The 17,639-nt window shown below is 35.4% G+C and overlaps 1 protein-coding gene across 1 annotated transcript in view; it reads left to right on the top strand.

The window, feature by feature from the left end:
- CATSPERE (catsper channel auxiliary subunit epsilon) overlaps positions 1–17,639 on the top strand; it is a 238,213-nt gene that overhangs the window by 28,946 nt on the left and 191,628 nt on the right. Inside the window, exon 6 of the mRNA XM_024754501.1 lies at positions 6,828–6,866. Coding sequence (XP_024610269.1) covers positions 6,828–6,866 — 39 coding nt within the window. The remainder of the gene's footprint in view (positions 1–6,827; positions 6,867–17,639) is intronic.

Raw genomic sequence — 17,639 nt, 5'->3', positions numbered from 1 at the left:
TTTCATTGTTTTGCATATGGATATCCAATTTTTCCAACACTATCTCTTCAAGATTATTCTTTGCCCATATCCTGTTCTTGGTGCCCTTGTCAAACATTAGTTGCCCATATTTGTGAGGGTTTAATTCTGGGCCCTTATTCTGTTCCATTGCTCCATGTATCTATTTTAATGCCAGTACCATACCGTTTTGATTACTATAGATTTGTATTGTACTTTGAAATCAGGAAATGTGATGCCTCTGGCTTTGTTCTTTCTCAAGATTGCTTTGATTCCTTGGGGTCTTTGGGGTTCCATATGTATTTCAGAATTGTTTCTTCTTTTCCTGTGAAAATTCCGTTGGATATTTGATACGAATTTCATTGACTCTATATAAGGTTTTGGGTAGTATGAACATTTTAACAATATTAACTCTTCCAATCCATGAACATGGGATATTTTTCCATTTATTTAAGTGTTCCTCAGTTTCTTTCATCAATGTCTTATAATTTTTGGAATATAGATCTTTCACTTCCATGGTTAAATTTATTCCTATGTATTTTATTATTTGTGTTGCTATTGTTGATTTATTTCTTTTTCAGATAGTTTATCATTAGTATATAGAAATGCAACTGATTTCTGCATGTTGATTTTGTATGCTGCAATTTTCCTGAATTTACTGATTAGTTCTAACAATTTTGGGGTGGACTCTAGGATTTTCTATATACAAGATTATATCATCAACAGAGACAATTTTACTTCTTTCTTTCCAATTCAGGTGTTTATTTTTCTTTTTCTTGCCTGATTGCTTTCTCTAGGACTTCAGTTATTATGTTGAATAGAAATGGTGAGAATGAGTGCCCTTGTCTTGTTCCTGACCTTAAAGGAAAAGCTTTCAACCTTTCATGACTGAGTAGATGTTAGCTGTGGTGTGTCATATCTTGCCTTTATTATGATGAAGTATGTTCCTTCTATATCCAATTTGTTGAGGGTTTTTATCAATCAAGGATAATGTATTTTGTCAAATGCTCTTTCTGCATGTATTGAGAAGATCAAATGATTTTTATCTTTCAGTCTATTAATGTGGTTATCACATTGATTTATTTTCATATATTGCATTCCAGGGACAAATCTCACTTGATCATCGTGTATGATCCTTTTAATATGCTGTTGAATTTGGTTTGCTAGTATGTCACTGAGAATTTTTGGATCTGTATTCATCAGGGATGTTGGCCTGTAGTTTTCTTTTCTTGTAGTGCCTTTATCTGGTTTTGATATTGGAGTAATGTTGCACTTGCAAAAAGAGTTTTGAAATACCCATTCCTCTTCAGTTTTTTGGAAGAGTTTGGAAAGAATTGGTATCAATTCTTCTTTAAATGCTTGGTAGAATTCACTGATGAAGCCATCAAATACTGGGCTTTTTCTTGGTTGGGAGATTTTTGCTTACTGATTCAAGCTCCTGACTCATGATTGGTTTGTCTGATACTCTGCTTCTTCATGATTTATTCTTGGTAGGTCATATATTTTTAGGAATTTATCCATTTCTACTAGATCATCCAATATTTTGGCCTATAATTGTTCATAGTAGTCTTTTATGATTTAAAAAATAATTTCTGTAGAATTGGTAGTGATTTTCTCATTTTCATTTCTGATTTCAGTAATTTGAGTCTTCTTTCTTTTTTCATAGGTAGTCTAGCTAAAGTTTTGCCAATTTTGTTTATCTTTTTAAAAAATTCTTAGTTTTATTCTTTTTTCTTTTTTGGGGCTCATTTATTTCTGTTCTATTTCACTGTTATTTCTTCTCCTTTGCTAACTTTGAATTTAGTTTCTTTCTCTTTTTTTTTTTCTATTTTCTTCAGGTATAAAGTTATATTGTTTATTTGAGGTCTTTCTTTTCTCTGAGTGTAGGCATTTATCACTATAAATATCCCTTCTTGACTTGAACTTTTATTGCTCCATCCCATAAGTTTTGTTATGTTGTGTTTTTATTTTCATTGTTTTAAGATATTTTTTGATTTTCCTTTTTTATTTCATCTTTGACCCATTGGTTGTTCAGAAGTGTGTTGTTTAATTTACACATATTTGTGAATTTTCTAGTATTCCCTCTGTTATTGACCTAGTTTAATACCATGGTATGAAAAGATGAAGAAAAATCAGAAAAGACACTTGGTATGATTTCAATCTTTTAAAATTTGCTAAGACTTGTTTTTACCTCACATTTGATCTATCCTGAAGAATGTTCCATGTGTGCTTGAGAAGACTGTGCATTCTGCTGTTGGATGGAATGTTCTTTAGGCCCATTTGGTGTAAAGTATAGTTCAAGTACAACATTCCTTTATTGATTTTCTGTCTAGATGATCTATCCATTGTTGAAAATGGAATCCTCTACTATTATTATATTGTTGTGTATTTCTCCTTTTAGATCTGTTAGTTTTTGCTTAATATATTAGGTGCTCTGATGTTGGGTGCATATATATTTACAATTGTTATTTCCTCTTGAATAATTGGTTTTATTATATATTGAATTTCTTTGTCTCTTGTTACACTTTTTTACTTAAAATCTATTTTTCCTGATATAAGTATAGCTATCCCTGCTCTTTTTTTGGTTTTCATTTACCTGGAATATGTTTTACCATCCCTTCACTTTGAGCCTGTATATGTCCTTGAAGCTGAGGTGAGTCTTTTATAGGCAGCATATAGTTGGGTCTTGTTTTCTTTTATCCATGCAGCCACTGTATGCCTTTTGATTGGAGAATTTTATCCACTTACATTTAAAGTAATTTTTTTAAGATAAGGACTTGTTAATGCTGCTTTATTAATTACGTTCTGGCTCTTTTGTATCCCTTTGTTCCTTTCTTCCTCTCTTGCTGTTCTTTTGTGAATTGATGATTTTCCATAGTGGTATTCTTTTACTCCCTTCTATTCATCTTGTATGTATCTACTATAACTGGTGTGTGTGTGGTTGAAACATCTTATAGATATAACAGATTGTCTTTTCTTTTTCTATTGAAATATAGTTGATACACAATATTGTGTTTCAGGTGTACAACAAAATGATTTAATTTTATGTACATATATTTTTTTCAGATTATTTTCCATTATAGGTTATTAGTAGATTTTGAATATAGTTCCCTGTGCTATACAGTAAATCCTTGTTGCTTATCTTATTTTATGTATAGTAGTTTGTATACATTAATCCCATACTCCTAATTTATACCTGCTTCCCATTCCCCTTTGGTAACCATAAGTTTATTTTCTATGTCTGTGAGTTAGTTTCTGTTTTGTATATAGATTCACTTTATTGTTTTATAGATTCCACATATAAGTGGAATATAATATTTGTCTTTCTCTGACTTACTTCACTAAGTGTAATATTCTCTAGGTCCATCCATTATTGCTGCAAATGGCAATAATTCATTCATTTTATGGCTGAGTGATATTCCATTGTATATATGTACCACATCTTCTTTATCCATTCCTCTGTTGGTGGACATTTAGGTTGCTTCCATGTATTGGCTATTGTAAATAGTGCTGCTATGAACATTGGGGTGCATGTATCAAATTAGAGTCTTTTCTGGATATATACCCAGGAGTGGGATAGCTGGATCATATGGTAGCTCTGTTTTTGGTTTTTCAAGGAACTTCCATATTGTTTTCCATAGTGGCTGCACCAATTTGTATTCCCACCAACAATTTAGAAGGGTTACCTTTCCTCCACACCCTCTCCAGCATTTATTAACTGTAGGCTTTTGATGATAGCCATTCTGACCAGCATAAGGTGATACTTCATTGTGGTTTTGATTTGCATTTCTCTTAATAATTAGCAGCATTCAGCCTCTTTTATGTGCCTGTTGGCCATCTCTATGTCTTCTTTGGAGAAATGTCTATTTAGAGGTCTTTTGCCCAACTTTTGATTGGGTTGTTTGTTTTTATTATATTGAGTTGTATGAACCACTTGTATATTTTGGATATTAACCCTTTCTCAGTTGCATCATTTGCAAATATTTCTCCCTTTCCATAGGTTGTCTTTTCATTTTGTTGATGGTTTCCTTTGCTGCGCAATAGCTTTTAAGTTTAATTGGGTCCCATTTGTTTATTTTTGCTTTTATTTCTTTTGCCTTGGGGGACTGATCTAAGAAAACATTGGTACAATTTATGTCAGAGAATGTTCTGCCTATGTTCTCTTCTAGGAGTTTTATGATGTACTATTTTATATTTAGGTCTTTAAACCATTCTCAGGTATTTTTTGTTAGTATGGTGTGAGGGAGTGTTCTAATTTCATTGATTTACATGTAGCTGTCCAGCTTTCCCAATACCACTTGTTGAAGAAACTGCCTTTTCACCATTATATATTCTTGCCTCCTTTGTTACAGGTTTATTTGACCATAGGTGTGTGGGTTTGTTTCTGAGATCTCTGTTCTGATCCACTGATCTACACATCTGTTTTTGTGCCAATACCACATGTTTTGATTATGTAGCTTTGTAGGATAGTCTGAAGTCTGAGGGTTATGCCTCCAGCTTTGTTCTTTTTCCTCAGGATTACTTTGGCAATTCTGGGTCTTTTGTAGTTCCATATAAGCTTTAGGATTATTTGTTCTAGTTCTGTGAAAAAATGTCATGGGTATTTTGATAAGGATTGCACTAAATCTGTAGATTGCTTTGGGTAGTATGGCCATTTTAACAATAGTAACTCTTCCCATCCAAGAGCCTGGGCTATCTTTCCATTTCTTTAAATTATCTTCAATTTACTTTATCAGTGTTTTTTTTGTTTTGTTTTGTTTTTTGCGGTACGCAGGTCTCTCACTGTTGTGGCCTCTCCTGTTGCAGAGCACAGGCTCTGGACTCACAGGCTCAGCGGCCATGGCTCACGGACCTAGCCGCTCTGCGGCATGTGGGATCTTCCCTGACCGGGGCACGAACCCGTGTCCCCTGCATTGGCAGGCGGACTGTCAACCACTGCACCACCAGGGAAGCCCTATCAGTGTTTTATAGTTTTCAATTTATAGATTTTTCACCTCCTTTGTTAAGTTTGTTCCTATTTTTTTGAATGAGATTTTTCAATAGGATTGTTTTTTTTACTTTCTCTTTCTGATATTTCATTGTTAGTATAAAAATGCAACAATTTCTATATATTAATCTTTTATCTGGCTACCTTGCTGAATTCATTTATTAGTTCTAATAATTTTTGTGTGGAGACTTTAGGGTTCTCTATATAGAGTATCATGTCATCTACAGATAGTGATAGTTTTACTTCTTCCCTTCCAATTTGGATATCTTTTATGTCTCTTTTCTGATTGCTGTGGGTAGGACATCCAATACTATGTTGAAGAGAAATGGTGAATGTGGGGATCCTTGTCTTGTTGCAGATTTTAGTGGGAAGGGTTTCAGCTTTTCAGCATTGAGCATTATGTTGGCTGTGGGTTTGTCATAAATGGCTTTTATTATATTGAGATATGTTCTACATATACCCACTTTGGTGAGAGTTTTTATCTTGAATGGATATTGAATTTTGTCAAATGCTTTCTCTGTGTCTGTTGAGATGATCATGTGGTTTTTATCTTTACTTTTCTAAATGAGGTGGCTGTGTTGCTGCCTGGGAGCAGGGCTGCCAGATTTGGCACTAAGCTGTGGTGTGGAGTGGATGGAGCCAGGGCACTCTGACTGGCTCCTTGCCATTATACTCCTGTCCAGGGCCTGTCCACCCGAGATTTAGAGCCTAGCCCCACGTTCTTGTGGTGCAGCCCTGTGTGCACATTGACAGTGTCTGCTACATCTGGACTCACCACCACTGTGTACACATGCTGATAATGGGCTCTGAGGCTCCCCTAGTCATACCCCATGTTCTTCAGTTGTCTCTGCTTAGCTAGAGTCCTCTTCCAGGGCCTGTCTGCCCAAGATTCAGTGCTTGTCCACTCTGTATTCTTGTGACGTCACCCAGTGTGCCCACTGACATCTGCCAGGTTTGATCTGCTGCTCCCATGTGTGCGCTGACAGTTATCTCTGCAGTTCTGCCCAGATCATACCCAAGGCTTCCCATCTGTCTCTGCATAGGTAGAATGAATCTTTGCTAGAGTTTGCACCAGGCAGTGGTGTACAGAGAGCAGGGCAAGGGTGTTTGCCCCTTCAGGCTGGGAAGTGCAGCAAGGCAGCAGCCACCAGTGCAAGTCTCTCCTCCTTGATTGTTAGCAAGCCAGCATGTGTGCACTCCTTGCGAGCAGAGTCTAGGCTTCTCCAGTCCTTCTGTCTGTCTCAGTGGATTTCCCAGCAGGTAAGTGGGCTCCCTAGGACAGCCAGTGAGGACCTTCTCTTCCTTACAGATACCTTCCATGGGTACCGGTCCTGACCTGATGTGCTGTTTTTTTTCTGTCCTACCCAGTTATGTGGAGATCTTTCTTGCAGTTTTGGTTGTTAGGAGATCTTCCGCCAGTTTTCAGTTAGTTTTCTGTGAGACTTGTTCCACATGTAGATGTATTTTTTGATGTGTTTGTGAAGGAAGGTGAGCTCCACATCCTCGTACTCTGTTATCTTGATCCCTCTCCGAAATCTATAACAGATTATTTCAAGCTAATAACTACTTATCTTCTATTGCATACAAAACCTCTACCCTTTTACTATCCCTCCATATTTTATGTTTTTGATGTCACAATTTACATCTCTTTATATTCTGTTTCTACTAACAAATTATTGTTGCCATAACTGTTTTAATACATTTTGCCCTTTAACATTTATGCTAGAGGTAAGTGGTTAACACATCACCTTATTAAAATATTAACATATTCTTAGTCTGACTATATACTTGCCTTCACTGGTGTGTTGGATATTTTCATATGTTTTCATTTTACTAATTAAAGGCCTTTCATTTTGGCTTTAATAACTTTTCAGCATTTCTTGTGAGACAGATCTTGTGATGATGAACTTCCTCAGCTTTTGTTTGTTTGGGAAAAGCTTTATCTTGCATTCATTTTGAAGGACAAATTACCTGGGTAAAGTGTTCTTGACAGAGTTTTTTTTTTTCCTTGCAGCACTTTGAATATATCTCCCCTGGCCTGCTCTCCCCTGGCCTGCGAAGTTTTTCCTAGAAATCCACTGTTAACCTTATGGGGTTTCCCTTTTTGAGAGAACTTTTTTCTCTTGCTGCTTTTAAAATTTTCTTTTTTGTCTTTAATTTTATAGAGTTCCATCTTAATGGTCTTGGAAAAGATCATTTGAGATTGAAATCTTGGGATGACCTGTTAGCTTCATGAACTTTGATGTCAAATCTCTCCCCAGGTTTGGGAAACTCTCAGCTATTACACATTTTTGATAAGCCTCTGCCTCTTTCTCCCTGTCTTTTCCTTGTGGGACTCCAATGATGCATAGATTGTTTCTCTTAATGATGTCCTATAAATCTCATAGGCTTTTGTCATTCCTTTTTATTCTTTTTGCTCTTCTGACTAGATAATTTCAAAAGATCTGTCTTTGAGTTCACTGACTATTTCTTCTGCTTGTTCCAGTCTGCTGTTGAAGCTCTCTTATAAATTCTTCACTGCAGTCATTGTATTCCTCAGGGCCACAATTTGTTTCTTCCTTATGTTTTCTACCTCTTTGTTGAACTTCTCATTTTGTTCTAGTATTGTTTTTCTAATTTCATTAAATTGCTTGTCTTTGTTCTCTCATAGCTCTCTGAGCATCTTTAGAACCCTATTTTGAATTCTTTATCAGGCTATTTGTGTATATATATCCATTTCCTTAGGGGTAATTGCTGGAGTTTGCTATATTCCTTAAGTGGTGTCATGTTTCCCTGATTCTTCATGGTCCCTGTAGCCTGTGTAGGTGTCTGCACATTTGAAGTCACCACTTCCAGTTGTCACAGACTGACTTCATTAAGAAAAGACCTTCACCTGTGGTTGTGCATGCTGGAGCATGCTGTGACTGCAGGTCTAGTGGTGTGGGGGGCCATGTGCAGGGGCAAGTGGTGGTTCTGGATCCAGTGGGGCATGTTTCATCAGCTCAGGCCACTGGGGTCCAAAACATCAAGAATTGCATTGTGTTTACCAAATGCTGCAGGGTGACCAGGGTGACTGCAAGGGCTATGATAGTCCTCAGCAGTGCTTCCAGGTCCAGTAGCTAGGGACCAAAGCAGGCAGCCCTGGTGGCCCAAGCCAGTACTGTGCACATGCTCAGCTGCAGGGGTTAGTTTTAGGTGCCTGTGTACTGGCAGGGGATTTTTTTTTTATAAACTTCATACTTTCTGAACTTTGGGCACATTTGCCTGTCAGGATTTATAGTACGTTTTTTCAGTGGCTTTCTCATATAACAGATTGAACATACAAAATAGTATTTTCATTATGCGGTCTCAGAAACTCACTGCATGCACATTTACTGATTCCCCAAACATCTTCATTTTGTTTTGTACCTAATAATGTATTAAGCACTATGCACAAATGAAAACACAGTCCTGAGTCATTGACTTTTAGAGATTATATGATTTTAAAAATATAGATATCTTTAAAGTGACAATAATTACTTTCTAAAAAACATATAACTAAACATACAAGTGAATGTTGCTCCTTTCAGAAAATTTACACTGGAAGGCTGATAAATGAAGCATTTGCGGTGCTAATTGATAAATTTGGTTTTGACATAAATTAAAACATGTAAACTCTGTAGAATTCTTTTTTGGGGAGACCATGCTGTGTGGCATGCAGGATTTTAGTTCCCTGACCAGGGATTGAACCTGCATCCCCTGCATTGGAAGCATGGAGTCCAGACCATCAGGGAAGTCCCTAAACTCTATAGACTTTTTAATGTGCATTGATCATGTCAAATTTTTAAAGAAGATTAATCATGCAACTTTGGCTATGTGAGCTTACAGTATTATTAAGAAAATATATAGATTCATGCCCCTCAGCCTTTTGTTGACAACACATGAGGATCAATAATTATATTTAATTATTGACCTGAGTTTTTTTAACATTTAGCATTTAATCATTTATATATCTGTGATGGAATATAAAGAGAATACTCAAAGATTTATAAACATGTATGTTGAAAGTAGAATATTCAAACTAATATTTAACATGCTGTTTACTAAAATATGATTTCTCTTTTTCCCAACAGAAATTTCACTAACAATTTAACCGAGGTAAATCTTTTTAAAGTTTCTGTATATCTCTCATATATTATACTATATTATTTCCATCTTATCTTCCATATTTACTAGAAGAGGAATTTTCTAAACTAATTTTCAATAAAATTAGCTTAGAGCAGTGGTTACTCAAGTTATAGACTAAGATCCCCTAGGTCTTCACAGACCTTTTTAGAAGGTCCACGAGGTCTATGCTTTTCTAGCTACATATCTGTGTGAGGATAGATTTCCCCCCATATACTTCCATCAAAATAACGTATACCAACAGCTTGAATGTATGAGCACAGATGATAAGCCAGCTCTCCTCTATTAAGGCAGATATTAAAGAGATTTTACAATGTAAAATGTAAAAACCCAATCTTCTTACTATTTTTTATCTTGGAAAATAATTATTTTTCATAGAAATATGTTATTTAATATTAATATGTAATAGGTCTATCATAAATTTTAAAATAAATTAATAAATATCTTTAAATATTGTCAATTTTAATTTGTTATATGGTAATAAATATTGATAGAGCTAACCCACATAAAACAACAGCTCTGTGGGATTCTCAATAATTTTTAAGCCTATGAAGGGGTTTTGAGATCCAAAAGTTTTGACATGTGGATTGAAGGCTGATTAGAAGTATGACAGAGAGATATATTCAAAAATTTGAAAATTGAAATAAGGTGGTAATATTTGGAAACTTAAGCTCTATAAATATTTTCAATTTCTCAACATAGTGATTTAGTGGAAAGAAGAGGCAGAAAAATAAGAAGAAGAAATAAACTTGCTATATTGGATCAAGATGGCTGAATGAGCTCATGTGTTCATATGTATCCCTATCCCAGTCCCAGTTGACATTATAGGATTATTTATTAAGTCTATAACTATAACAGTGAAAAAAAGGAAGAAAGAGTATTATCCATGGATAAGGAATTTTAAGACAGAAAATAGAGAGAAACTTCTAAAAGTAGAATACCTATTACAGGCCCAAATAATGCAGAATAGCCTCCATCTCACTCAAAACATACAGAAATGCCTTTACAAAATACGTATGTATAAATTAATGTAGACTTTTACATTAATATTGGTACGCATGTGTATAGAATTTAAAAGCAAGTAAAGGAGTTTACTAGTTGTCAGAAGTAACTAAAGAACTAAAATCCAGAGTTAGAGAAGAGTGAATTCTGAAGTAAGGTTATTAGACAGAATATAAGCCCTAGTAGACAAAGGGTGATGTTTTAACATGTGTGTGGGAATAGAAACTGAAGCCTCCAACCTATGGGAGAGGGAGGAGCTGAAACTAACCTCCCTACATGAAGCTAGGATTTATGAAAGGTCTGTAAAATGAGAACTAGTAAGGCTTCACTCACTGTCTTAGAGTAGTTTCAAATAAATGATACATCCTTTTGGGGGCCGTAAATGGACAAGGAGTTACCTTCACAGAGTTTCAGGTGGATGCCCAAGTTAAACACCTCTCAAGAGGTTGGGGAATCTAGAGCCAAGTGGTAAACACAAAAATACAAGCAGTGAAACACATAGGGCACAGGCAGAGGTGATTATAAAATCCATTTCATAACCAAGGGTGTATAGGACTCTCATAGAAAATAAACCCTCTGAAAATAATCTCAAAATAAAAGCTATAGACCACAAAAAAAGACAAAACTGCTTGGAATAGACACACACATAAACTTTCTCACACATATGGAGAAAGTTCATACTTTTCAAAACTAAAGATGAGAACTATCTGAAAGATGATTAAATCCATATTTTAAACGGTCACAAAGGTAAAAGAAGGGATAAAAACAAAGAAAACAAGAATGAGGATTGTGCATAATTGTACAACATTGAAAATATCCTGTATAAATGTCTTAAGATGAAAAAATAGGCATCTAAAAACAAAAATTCAGGTTAAATAGAAGACTACATACAGTTGAGAAAATTGCAGAATTAGTGATTTGGAATGGGAATCATGCAGAATGCAGAACATAAAAATGAAAAAATGGAAAAGCATCGATGAACTATGAACATGCAGCCTGCGAAAAGGAGACCCCAAACACAGTAAGTTAAACAAAATGAGAATACAGAGAAATATGCAGCAGATGAAGGAGCAAGGTAAAAACCCACCAGACCAAACGAATGAAGAAGAAATAGGCAGTCTACCTGAAAAAGAATTCAGAGTAATGATAGAAAAGATGATCCAAAATCTCAGAAATAGAATGGAGAAAATACAAGAAACGTTTAACAAGGACCTAGAATAACTACAGAGCAAACAATGATGAACAACACAATAATGAACTTAAAAATACTATTCAAGGAAGCCATACCAGAATAACTGAGGGAGAAGAATGGATAAGTGAGCTGGAAGACAAAATGGTGGAAATGACTACTGAGGAGCAGAATAAAGAAAAAACAATGAAAAGAATTAAAGAGAATCTCAGAGTCCTCTGGGACAACACTAAACGCACCAACATTCAAATGATAGGGGTCCCAGAAGAAGAAGAGAAAAAGAAAGGGACTGAGACAATATTTGAAGAGATTATAGTTGAAAACTTCCCTACCATGGGAAAGGAAATAATCAAGTCCAGGAAGCGAACAGAGTCCCATACAGGATAAATCCAAGGAGAAATAAACCAAGACACCTATTAACCAAATGATCAAAATTAAATACAAAGAAAAATATTAAAAAGCAGCAATGAAAAAGCAACAAATAACATACAAGGGAATCCCCATAAGGTTAACAGCTGATCTTTCAGCAAAAACTCTGCAAGCCAGGAGAGAGTGGCAGGACATATTTAAAATGATGAAAGGGAAAAACCTGAAATCAAGATTACTCTAGCCAGCAAGGATCTCATTCAGATTCAATGGAGAAATCAAAAGCTTTACAGACAAGCAAAAGTTAAGACAATTCACCACCAAACCAGCTTTACAACAAATGCTAAAGAAACTTCTCTAGGCAGGAAACACAAGAAGAAACAGACCTACAAAAACAAACCCAAAACAATTTAAAAAATAGTAATAGGAACATACATATCGATAACTACCTTAAATGTAAATGGATTAAATGCTCCAAGCAAAAGACATAGACTGGCTGAATGGATACAAAAACAAGACCCATATATATGCTGTCTACAAGAGACCCACTTCAGACCTAGGGACACACACAGACTGAAAGTGAGGGGATGGAAAAAGATATTGCATGCAAATGGAAATCAAAAGAAAGCTGGAGTAACAAAACTCATATCACACAAAATAGACTGTAAAATAAAGACTATTACAATAGACAATGAAGGAAACTACATAATGATCAAAGGATCAATCCAAGAGGAAGATACACCAATTGTAAATATTTATGCACCCAACGTAGGTGCACCTCAATACATAAGGCAAATGCTAACAGCCACATAAGGGGAAATTGACAGTACCACAATAATAGGGGACTTTAACACGCCACTTACACCAGTGGACAGATCGTCCAAACAGAAAATAAATAAGGAAACACAAGCTTTAAATGGCACATTAGACCAGATGGGCTTAATTGATATTTATAGGACATTCCATCCAAAAACAACAGAATACACTTCTCAAGTGCACATGGAACATTCTCCAAGATAGATCATATCTTGAGTCACAAATCACGCCTAGGTAAATTAAAGAAAATTGAAATCATATCAAGTATCTTTTCTGACCACAAGGCTATGAGACTAGATATCAATTTCAGAAAAAAACTGTAAAATATACAAACACATAGAGGCTAAACAGTATGCTACTAAATAACCAAGAGATCACTGAAGAAATCAAAGAGGAAATCCAAAAATACTTAGAAACAAATGACACTGAAAACACGATGACCCAAAATCTATGGGATGCAGCAAAAGCAGTTCTAAGAGGGAAGTTTATTGCAATGCAATCTTATCTCAAGAAACAAGAGAAATCTCAAATAAACAACCTAACCTTACACGTAAAGCAATTAGAGAAAGAAGACCAACAACAAAAAACCCAAAGTTAGCAGAAGGAAAGAAATCATAAAGATCAGATCAGAAATAAATGAAAAAGAGATGAAGAAATAATAGCAAAGATCAATAAAACTAAAAGTTGGTTTTTTGAGAAGATAACCAAAATTGATAAACCATTAGCTAGACTCATCAAGAAAAAAAGGGAGAAGATTCAAATCAACAGAATTAGAAATGAAAAAGGAGAAGTAACAACTGACACTGCAGAAATACAAAGGATCATGAGACACTACTACAAGCAACTCTATGCCAACAAAATGGACAACCTGGAAGAAATGGACAAATTCTTAGAAAACTACAGCCTTCCAAGACTGAACCAGGAAGAAATAGAAAATATGAACAGACCAATCACTAGCACTGAAACTGAGCTGTGCTTAAAAAACTTCCAACAAAGAAGAGCCCAGGACCAGATGGCTTCACAGGTGAATTCTAGCAAGCATTTAGAGAAGAGCTAACACCTATCCTTCTCAAACTCTTCCAAAATATAGTGGAGGGAAGAATACTAGCAAACTCGTTCTACGAGGCCACCATCACCCTGATACCAACACCAGACAAAGATGTCACAAAGAAAGAAAACTACTGGCTAATATCACTAATGAACATAGATGAATAAATCCTCAACAAAATACCAGAAAACAGAATCCAGCAGCACATTAAAAGGATCATACACCATGATCAAGTGGGGTTTATCCCAGGAATGCAAGGATTCTTCTATATAGGCAAGTCAATGTGATACACCATATTAACAAATTGAAGGATAAAAACCAAATGATAATATCAATAGACATAGAAAAAGCTTTCAACAGAATTCAACATGCATTTATGATAAAAACTCTCCTGAAAGTGGGCATAGAGGGAACCTACCTCAACATAACAAAGGCTATATATGACAAACCCACAGCAAGCATCATACTCAGTGGTAAAAAACTGAAAGCATTTCCTCTAAGATCAGGAAACAGACAAGGTTGCCCAGTCTCACCACTATTATTCAACATAGTTTTGGAAATTCTAGTCACGGCAGTCAGAGAAGAATAAGAAATAAAAGGAATCCAAATCATAAAAGAAGAAGTAAAATGGTCACTGTTTGCAGATGACATGATAGTATACATAGAAAATCCTAAAAATGCAACCAGAAAACTACTAGAGCTAATCAATGAATCTGGTAAAGTAGCAGGATACAAAATTAATGTACAAAAATCTCTTGCATTCCTATACACTAACAACAAAAAATCTGAAAGAGAAATTAAGGAAACAATCCCAGTTACCACTGCAACAAAAAGAATAAAATACCTAGGAATAAACCTACCTAAGAAGACAAAAGACCTGTATGCAGAAAACTATAAGACACTGATGAAAGAAATCAAAGATGATACAAATAGATGGAGAGATATTCCATGTTCTTGAATTGGAAGAATAAACATTGTGAAAATGACTGTACTACCCAAAGCAATCTACAGACTCAATGCAATCCCTATCAAACTACCAATGGCATTTTTCACAGAACAAGAACAAAAAATTTCACAATTTGTATGGAAACACAAAAGACCCCAAACAGCCAAAGCAATTTTGAGAAAGAAAATGGAGCTGGAAGAATCAGGCTCCCTGACTTCAGACTATACTACAAAGCTACAGTAATCAAGACAGTATAGTACTGGCACAAAAACAGAAATATAGATCAATGGAACAGGATAGAAACCCAGAGATAAACCCATGCATGTATGGTCACTTTATCTTTGTTAAATGAGGCAAGAATATACAATGGAGAAAAGAAAACCTCTTCAATAAGTGGAGCTGCAAAAACTGGTCAGCTACATGTAAAAGAATGAAATTAGAACACTTCCTAACACGATACACAAAAATAAACTCAAAATGTATTAAAGACGTAAAAGTAAGGCCAGACACTATAAAACTCGTGGAGGAAAACATAGGCAGCACTCTATGAAATAAATCACAGCAAGATCCTTTTGACCCACCTCCTAGAGTAATGGAAATAAAAGCAAAAATAAACAAATGGGACCTAATGAAACTTCAAAGCTTTTGCACAGCAAAGGAAGCCATAAACAATACAAAGAGACAACCCTCAGAATGGGAGAAAATATTTGCAAATGAAACAAGTGACAAAAGAATTAATCTCCAAATATACAAGCAGCTCAATATCAAATAAAAAAAAAACTCAATCTAAAAATGGGTGGAAGACCTAAATAGACATTTCTCCAAATAAGATATACAGATTGTCAACAAACACATGAAAGGATGCTCAACATGATAAATCATTAGAGAAATGCAAGTCAAAACCACAATGAGGGGCTTCCCTCGTGGCGCAGTGGTTGAGAGTCCACCTGCCAATGCCGGGGACACGGGTTCGTGCCCTGGTCTGGGAGGATCCCACATGCCGCGGAGCGGCTGGGCCCATGAGCCATGGCCACTGAGCCTGCGCGTCCGGAGCCTGTGCTTTGCAATGGGAGAGACCACAACACTGAGAGGCCCGCGTACCGCTAAACAAAACAAAACAAAACAAAACAAAACCACAATAAGGTATCACGTCACATGGGTCAGAATGGCTATCATCAAAAAATCTACAAACAAAAACTGCTGGAGAGGGTGTGGAGAAAAGGGAACCCTCTTGCACTGTTGGTGGGAATGTAAATTGATACAGCCACTATAGAGAACAGTATGGAGGTTCCTTAAAAAACTAAAAATAGAACTACCATACGACCCAGCAATCCCACTACTGGGCATATACCCTGAGAAAACCATCATTCAAAAAGAGACATGTACCATAATGTTTACTGCCGCACTATTTACAATAGCCAGGACATGGAAGCAACCTAAGTGTCCATCGACAGTTGAATGGATAAAGAAGATGTGGCACATATATGCAATGGAATATTACTCAGCCATAAAAAGAAATTAAATTGAGTTATTTGTAGGGATGTGGATGGACCTAGAGCCTGTCATCCAGAGTGAAGTAAGTCAGAAAGAGTACAACAAATACCATATGCTAACACATATATATGGAATGTAAAAGAAAAAATAACGGTTCTGATGAGCCTAGGGGCAGGACAGGAATAAAGATGTAGACGTAGAGAATGGACTTGATGACAAGTGGAGGGGGTGTTGGGGAAGCTGGGACAAAGTGAGTAGCATGGACATATATACACTACCAAATATAAAATAGATAGCTAATGGGAAGCAGCTGAATAGCACAGGCAAATCAGCTCCATGCTTTGTGACCACCTAGAGGGATGGGATAGGGAGGGTGGGAGGGAGGCTCAAGAGGGAGGGGATATGGGGATATATGTATACATATAGCTGATTTACTTTGTTATACAGTGCAAACTAACACAACATTGTAAAGCAATTATAGTCCAATAAAGATGTAAAAAAAAAATTAAATATTCAACAACCATTTCTAATAAAAACACTAAGCAAAACAAGTTTAGAAGGAAACTGCTTCATTCTAATAAAAAAATTTACTTCCCAAATAACTAACAGTAATTGTTATAAATTATGAGATATTTCTAATTCAATTAAAATCAGGAACTGAACAAATATGCTCATAATCACCATTATTATTTAATATTGTATTGAACATAATAGTGTAAGTAATAAATTAAGAAAAAGAAGTGTACAATATTATAAATTCATGATAGCAATACAGACTATAAAATACTTAAGAATAAATATAAGAAGACACAGAACCTGTATCAAGAACCACACTGAAATTTTGTCTAATGGCTTAAAAAAGATGTTTTTTAAAGTTTCTAACTGGACACCAGAGTCCAATTTTTGATTGAAAAAATATCTTAAAGTTTATATGGAATAATATAGTAAAATAAGATGTCTTCTTGGGAGAAAACAAAAGTAGAATCCTTGCTTACACCACATACAAAAAAAAAAAAGTTCCCTTGGCATATAAGACAAATGTAAAACAGAAAACCCTGGATGGTTGGCAGGAGAATCTTGAAGCTGTACTATATGGAATCAAGGGAAATCTTATTCAAGATTGGAAACCAGAATCTATGAATAAAGAGTAGTCATAACTGAAAATGTTAAAATTAAAAACTTTATCACAGAAGTGCCATAAACAAAGTCAACTTAGACAACAAATAGTTATGAAGAAATTTTACAACATAGATGAGAGTACACAGCTAATATCCCTAGTGTTGAAAAGAGATGGAGGGCTGTAAATTTTGAGAAATGATTCTACATTATCTTACACATATTCGACAACTTATACTCAAGAGTATAAGTATATACTCTAAGTATATACTTAGCAATTCTACTCCTAAGTATATACTCAAGAGAAACTCTTGCACTCATGCCTCAAGAGACATTTTCAAAAATGCTGGGTGGTGGGATGAATTGGGAGTTTGGGATTGACATATATACACTACTATGTATAAAATAGGTAACTAATGAGAACCTACTGTATAGCACAGGGAACTCTACTTGGTGTTCTGTGGTGACCTAAATGGGAAGGAAGTCCAAAAAAGAGGGGATATATATATATATATATATATATATATATATATAT

This window comes from Neophocaena asiaeorientalis, unplaced genomic scaffold (assembly GCF_003031525.2).
Source record: "Neophocaena asiaeorientalis asiaeorientalis breed wild unplaced genomic scaffold, Neophocaena_asiaeorientalis_V1.1 scaffold524, whole genome shotgun sequence".
Lineage (NCBI taxonomy): Eukaryota > Metazoa > Chordata > Mammalia > Artiodactyla > Phocoenidae > Neophocaena > Neophocaena asiaeorientalis.
The sequence above is the reverse complement of the archived record's forward strand: the minus strand, read 5'-3'. Positions and strand labels throughout refer to the sequence as shown.